Here is a 7130-nt window from a genome sequence, read left to right as displayed (position 1 = left end):
AGCGCCAGCTGACCTGAAGTTTCTGTCTCCTGGGTCCCCACTTGCGACTGGATGCTTTCCCCACTCCATCAGCACGGTAACTGAGAGAGACAAGTGACTTGGCCAGGGTTAACATCTTAATACTCCCTGGGATTGCCTCCAGGATTCAAATGGCTACCCCTAATAGTTCTCCTCCTCTGTGCGCCTGTCAGACAGCCCTGACTATAAACCGTAAGAAAAACAAGACTGGCTAAGAGGCAGTGTAACGAGGCAGCACAATGAAATAATGAGAGCGGCTGAGGACGAGTGGACTCCAGGTTTGGTGTACGGGTCCAGGTTCTGCTGTGCTAGTGGCTAGTGCTTTGCATGGAGAGCCTGATCGCTTGGAATTAAACCAAGCCCTTCCTCAGGAGCCCAGGAGTATTTGAGAGGGGGGGGGGCAGAACTCAATCAGTGTCACGTCACATGGTTCAAAGCGGCCAATTCGACGCCGCTACGAGGTTGAGAAATGCAAGGTGACAGTTCATTTTACCAGTGACAGTGTGTCGGTCTCGCTTGCTGGTTCCCCAGTCAATTCCCAGCGAGCAGTGAAGGTTGCTGGAGACAGACAGCAGCCCCCACCACCACCACCACCGCCTCCTCCTCATCTTCATCCTCAGCAGCGCTCCCTCATCGACCCTGCTCTGCTTTGTATTCCAATTAACTGGACAGGGAGAGAGGCGGCAGTGTGGAGGATTACAAGCATTCTGCAGGTCCAACACTCCTCTGCTCCCTTTCCCGTCCTTTCAGCTCATAAAAAGTACTTCTAAGAGCATATTTCACACAGTCTTCTTTAACAAATCCCTATAGGGACAAAGTCTCTGTCATGAAAAATAGGTCCCCCTCACACAGTCATACATCACATGTAATAGAGGTGCGTAATCCCTCATAAGAGTCAACGTGCTGCTCGCCGTAACAGCTATCCTGAACAGACACCTCAAATAATGCTGAATTAATATTTTGAAATGGCTCATATATTCTAACATAATACAATTTGAATGATTTTCCATTCAATGCTTTCAGGAATAACATTGATTTGAGGACAAGTTGATGTAGCTCTAAGAGTCCGTCAATGTGTGGCTAGCTGAAGGTAGTGGATTTGCTCCCCTGTCTTTTGTATCCTCAATCTATCATTGCTTTTTCTACCAGGTCACCCCCTCCTCCTCCTCCTCCTCCTCTTCCTCACGCTGCTGACATGTGTTTAAGCAATGGGTGGGTTCGGAATACAATGATTCGGAGGAAATCCAAAGAGTAAACCACTTCTTTTTATCTCCTTGAGCAACGCAAACATTCACAAGAGCCCCTTCTATCAGACCAAGCATCTCGAGGCTTTCGCCATTGTGGTAGGTGTTACAATGAGTCATGCGAAGGCTTTTTACACACGCCTCAATGGATGTAACGAGCCACTGGGGTCACATGGCTAGATTTTCTGTTATTTTAAAGATTTTTGGATAAAATAGTTTAAACCACTCCAAAGAAAATTGTGTTTTAACATGCCTTTGTGATATTTTTCTGAGGATTGATGACATATATTAAGAAAATTAAGCTTAAAATTGCATTTCTGAGTATTTCTTTATTCAAATCAGTAGGAACCGGGAGAATACTATTGGAAAAAGCGGCAGACCACAACCTCCTTTCTGATGCACTAGACAAGGGGTGTCAGACTCAATCAGACAGGGGGCCAAAATCCACAACACACCTTAAGTCGCGGACCGAACAAGATAAACATTTATTGAACATTCGAAAACTAAAATTTTAAAACTTTAAAAAACTAACTTTTTGATTGAATAATAAAAAGGCAGGAATATACCAGAGTAAATTAACTTAAACCTTATATAAATTTCAATATTTTATTCTCCATAAAATATATTTTGTCAAAATGATGAGTTAGAAATAAGCACAAGATAACATTGGGCCATTAATAACAATAAAATAAAATGATCTGGACCTGGGCCTTGACTTTGACACATGTTCACTAGATCCATGTACGTCTTCATTATCCTCCAATGTTGCTTGCCATTTTTGTTGCACCGCTAACGCTAGATGGACATGTGAGGGGGTGAAAGCTAGCAGGAGAGCCTGCAAACAATGATGGGAAGAGTCAGCAGGCTCACACTATAATCCCCCCACAACTAAATGTGATGTGAATTTCTAATGAACTCCTGTCGCTCTGCAGAAACTATGATCTAGAAAATGACACAAGATTCTGATTTTGGCTAAAACTGACATAATAATTAAAAGAACACTTTAAAATAAATCAATAAATGATTGGATTGGGACTTTAAATGTCTCATGCTACTTCCTGAAAGACAGCTTCACCCTTCGGACTAAAGAAAGGTCCCTGCCTATCTTGAGAATGTTGTGTATGTGTGTGTGTTTGCAAGACAGGATGCATGCTCTCAAACACGCACCCTTCATGCCCCGAGGATCCTCCCGACTCTCTCCTGGTGCTATCAGATCAGAGAGACCTGCTGTCCCTCCCCACGCCGCAATGCAAATGAAAAGGAATGCGCTGATAAAAGGCCAGATCCCAGAGATGAGAGGCCAAAAGGAGGACTGAGGCAGTAAATGCCTCTTGGGGAGATGATAGGTGGCATTGGAGTCAGTGTTGGTAGTAGCAGGAGATCATAGCCGCGCTCCCCCTCAGCGGCGTTTGATACAGAGCTTTTGTCGCTCTTTCACAGGCGCATTGTTGGCTGATGTAATCCCCGTCAGATTACAAAGAGCTTCCCTTTTCATATGGGGCTGACCCAGCAGGCAGGTGGCTGCAGCTCTGTGGAGCTGTCAAGGGGAGGGAACCCCTTCTCTGAGGGAGGGGACACCAGTTCCTCTTACCTTCACAGGGGCCTTTTTGCTGGGAGGCCAGTCAGGCGAAGGTCAACGTGGGGACAATCCTGAGATGGGTCTCAACTCCCCCTGACCCCACGCTTCCTGTTGGGAAAAGAGGCAAGAACATTCAGACATGAAAAACATACCTGATAAAGAGTTAAGAAGCTTTTCAAACATTTTTTGGTGTGAAATACTTTGAAGTTACTTGCAGGTACAGCACCCTCAAACCTTTCTAATTAGCTTTTCAAATATTCTCTACTAAAGTTCCTGTGTTCTTCGGACCATTGTGTGCTACTGGATCCAAGAACCAAATGCAAGTTCTGGCTGGACGTGTGTTTGCTCCTAAACTTTAGAATAAAGAGAAGAAGTTTTAAAGCTAAACTGTTCCTCCACTACCGTGCCTTTAATATGTTCTTAATTCTTATGAATAAATGAAACAAATTTATGCAAAGAATTTTATATTTGAGTACAAAAATCTTGGTAAATTTTTTAGTTTAAGTCAATAAACATTCATGTGAACACCTACATTTGAAACAAGACTCGATTGTTTGTGTCGATGTGAGAATTGTCCGACTAAGCTTTGGCTAATCGATTGCTTTTCTCATGGACTTTCAGCAATAAAGGATCAATAACATGAGAGGAAGGGCCTTTTGCTGGTTCTATTAGTGCTGCTGCCACCGCCTGCTCCGCAGATGTCAATTGTGCGTGTAAAAACCCGGTCCAATCCGTCCATTACTGCTCTCCACTGATGATTTCAACCATCCATCCCTGCACTGTCAGATACTGTGAAGACACACTTCCGTGTTTCTAGATTCATGTTCTCTGAAATCTCTTGTTCTGTTAGTCAATCTTGCCTTAATGAAATGTAAAGATTTTATTCTAAATGTGACATTTTCTGGTTTGACATCATGTGGGTTTTTTTTTTTTGTTTGATGAGAAGGCGCTTGAAGATCAGGTCCAGCTCCAGGATCTGCCCTAATCTTGTGAAATGCACTTAATAGAAGGTATTTTTAATTTGTAAGTATATACATACCTTTTTTAAGACAAATTGTAGACTTTTGTTCCAATTTCCATAAACTGTAGCTTATGTGTGAGTTTTTAATCTTTTAACATAAAAGTCCACTCCAATTTTGATCTATTGCAAAAGCATTCCAAGTGGTCTTTTAATTATGATTATGCCATTTTTAGCAAAAAAATGTGTTGTTTTAAGGACTTATATTCTTTAGAAATTCACCTCTAAATAAACGAAATAATAAGAAATACAACTGTAAGCTTATTTTTTTATGTCCTCCATGCAAACATTCTGCCCTCCTTCCAGGTAAAAAAATCATGTAAACTAAGAAAAAAAATATTTTTCAACAACTATGTTTAGCTGTCTAGAGACAGTTTAACTGTTTAAGGCACAAGCAAAAAAAAAAAATAAATAATAATCTAAGACTACATTCAAAGCAGTCAGTCATGTAAAAGATGCAATTATGCATAATATTTGACTTCAGTCAGGTCAATATTAATATACAATGTATATTAATATAATAATTAATATTAATATTAAGACTTTAATTACGGGAGCTTCACAAAAACTGATATAATCAACAAAATACATCAAAAGAATGGACATAAGTATTTTTCTTTACTTAAGTTTTGACTTGTAATATAGAGCAATGTTAAAATTTTCACAAAATGCAGGAATATATCCAGACAAAAATAAAACTACCTCAATTTGTGGCAAAACGTCTATTAAACACTCAATTCCCTTCACATTTTTAGAACTTTAAATGTAAAAAATTAGTAAAAAAACATTTTTGACGGTAGCTTCGAATGTTAATGTTGCTCATTTTGTGAATGGACTTATTTCAGTCAGTAACTGATTATGTGGTTGACTAACCTCCACCATCACTGATGTTACATAACAACTACTTTAGCTTAAAGAAGCTAACCAAGCTAACTTCTGATAAGATGGCTACAAAACCGCCTCAAACTCAATATGTCAGCGAGAAAAGTAAACTCACCCAAAGGAATGTAAAAACGCAAAAGTGTTGGACAAAAAAAATTAGACAAAAAGAACAATAAATAGGACATTATCTGAAACAGAACTGAACCATGTCGGCTGGTTGCAAAGCTGAGTTGTGGCTAATTGTAGTTCAGAAAAAGACTACAATTGTTCCCATTGAAAATTTATTTTACAAAAAGTCATGAGAGCGAAGGAAAAAAATGTTTCTAAAACCCTTGATCTGTTAGACACATTTAAAAATAAATTTGAATTTTGTTAACCTTTGGCATTTTCCCTCAGGGGTCACCACAGCGAATCAACTTTTACTGATCTGCACATTTGGTTTGGCAGAGAATTTGGACGCCCTTCCTGACACAATCCTGTATTTTATCCAGGCTGGGGACCGGTACAGGTAGACCCAGATTTGGGCTCTCTGTGACTATATAGTTAGGCAGGAGTGTGATGTTTCTTGATAAGGGATCCACAGAGGACTAAATTGGTACAAATTGGTACAAATTTGGCGATGTGATATTTTGTTTGGCGATACTTGTATTGATTCAAAATGCAGACAAGAAAATATTAAAGTAATTATTTATGAGCTTTGTTTTTGTTTTACACCTAAACCTCCAGTCACTAGTTGGCAGCACAGGCCTTTTTGAGCAGCTCTAAACCGCGACCAAAACAACACCAAGATCTCGCTAAACCAGCTCATCTTCAGTCGTTAAATAAAAAGACTTTTACCATTTTTTTTTACAATGAAAGATGTATTAATGTTCAGGTAGAGTTTTCTTCTAAGTCACACTCTTTAAAAAGAAAAGTGAAAAATTGTTCTGGTACATTCTTGAGATATTATGATGCGTATCATATCGGGAGACACATATCGTGATATATATCGTATCACCAGGCTCTGTGCGAAGTATTGTTTTGTGCCACCCTGTCTTCTTACCAAGCGTTTCTACCTGGACCTGATCTTCTTTTTCTGATGCTGCTTTTTTTTCTGATTGCCTGCCGCCTGCCCTGACCCTCGCCTGGACTCTGACATCTCTAGTCTCTTCTTAGATGATCCCATGCTTGTGATTGATCCCTGCCTGTCTGACCCTGATTTAGCTATGTGGACTTTTAGCTGTGCTTAGTTCCCGTCTAAACTAATAAATCTGCTGTACATAGAACTAGCTGTCTGTCTGTTTGTGACAGTAGGAACTGAACTCTGGTTTCCTATGCACCAGTCCTACACCCACATGTTAGTAGAACAATACAATATACAAGTGGGATTTTTAAGAAACTTTTAGACCTGTCTTCCCTCTGCCAAAAAGATGAAAAATTATTAAGTGTATTATTTATATTAACCTCAAAAACAAATATTTGTCACATCATGACTTATACACTTTACATTGGTATCTCCCACTTATCTCAATCTCTGTTAACACATCTCTGAGTCATTCTTGCAGCCAGTCAGACAAACATTTTAGCAGGGAATGCCTCGTCTTTTCTCAGTAAGAAGGAACCAAACCACAGACCTAACGGTGCAGCTCCAGAGGGTGCAGGTGCTACTACACCAGTTCAAAACACTGCACAGTGTAGAACCCATAGTTTTAAGCTGCTCCTCTCAACATTGTGTGTGGACAAACTGTAAAAAAATTGCTGGAGGTTTGTGATTAAATTAATACTAAATTATTAAAATTATTGCTTAAAAATGACCACTAATTTACTTATTAAAGACAATGACTTGTGAGCAGGATTACAGCAAGCACATTTTCTCAAGGTGTCTAAAGGTGAAGCACTATAAATTACTTTACAACATCCTCTCTGCCAGTCAAAATGTTATCAGCTACAGTAGAGAAGCTGCACAGGAAACAGTCACCCGTGCTCCTGCTCCACCCCACGGTGTGCAAATGTTTAAATGCACGGAAGTAAGGTTTAAGTGTGAAAGGTACTTCAATGCTGTGAGTGTTGATGAGCTCCTGTTTCTGTCGTATACAGAGGTTGGATGTAAATATTAATTCAGAGCGTGAAGAGACAGAAACGTGTTGGACACGTGAAGGCGAGGGATGGGGACAACCCTGCAAGACTTCAGGAGACTCTTGGATGGTGACAGCATTTTTTTTTACACCTTATTATACCATTTAAACATATATCAGATTTACAAAAAAAGTGGTAAATATTTTCTTAGTGTAGTAGCTGATTCTATTTCTTGTTATTTCTAAAAATTGTTTTTTAACGGAGAAAGAACGATTTTTTCTTTCATCTCCTCATCTCTCTATTGCAGGGGTCTCAAGCTCAAATCAGCCGGGGG

At 39.7% G+C, this 7130-nt stretch overlaps 1 protein-coding gene across 1 annotated transcript in view; it reads left to right on the top strand.

The window, feature by feature from the left end:
• The first annotated feature begins 6766 nt into the window (after positions 1-6766).
• skap1 (src kinase associated phosphoprotein 1) overlaps positions 6767-7130 on the top strand; it is a 28651-nt gene continuing 28287 nt past the window's right edge. The window contains exon 1 of the mRNA XM_024284781.2: positions 6767-6925. Within this exon, the coding sequence (XP_024140549.1) occupies positions 6886-6925 (40 nt within the window). The 5' untranslated portion in view covers positions 6767-6885. The remainder of the gene's footprint in view (positions 6926-7130) is intronic.

Source organism: Oryzias melastigma, linkage group LG19 (genome assembly GCF_002922805.2).
Source record: "Oryzias melastigma strain HK-1 linkage group LG19, ASM292280v2, whole genome shotgun sequence".
Lineage (NCBI taxonomy): Eukaryota > Metazoa > Chordata > Actinopteri > Beloniformes > Adrianichthyidae > Oryzias > Oryzias melastigma.
The sequence above is the reverse complement of the archived record's forward strand: the minus strand, read 5'-3'. Positions and strand labels throughout refer to the sequence as shown.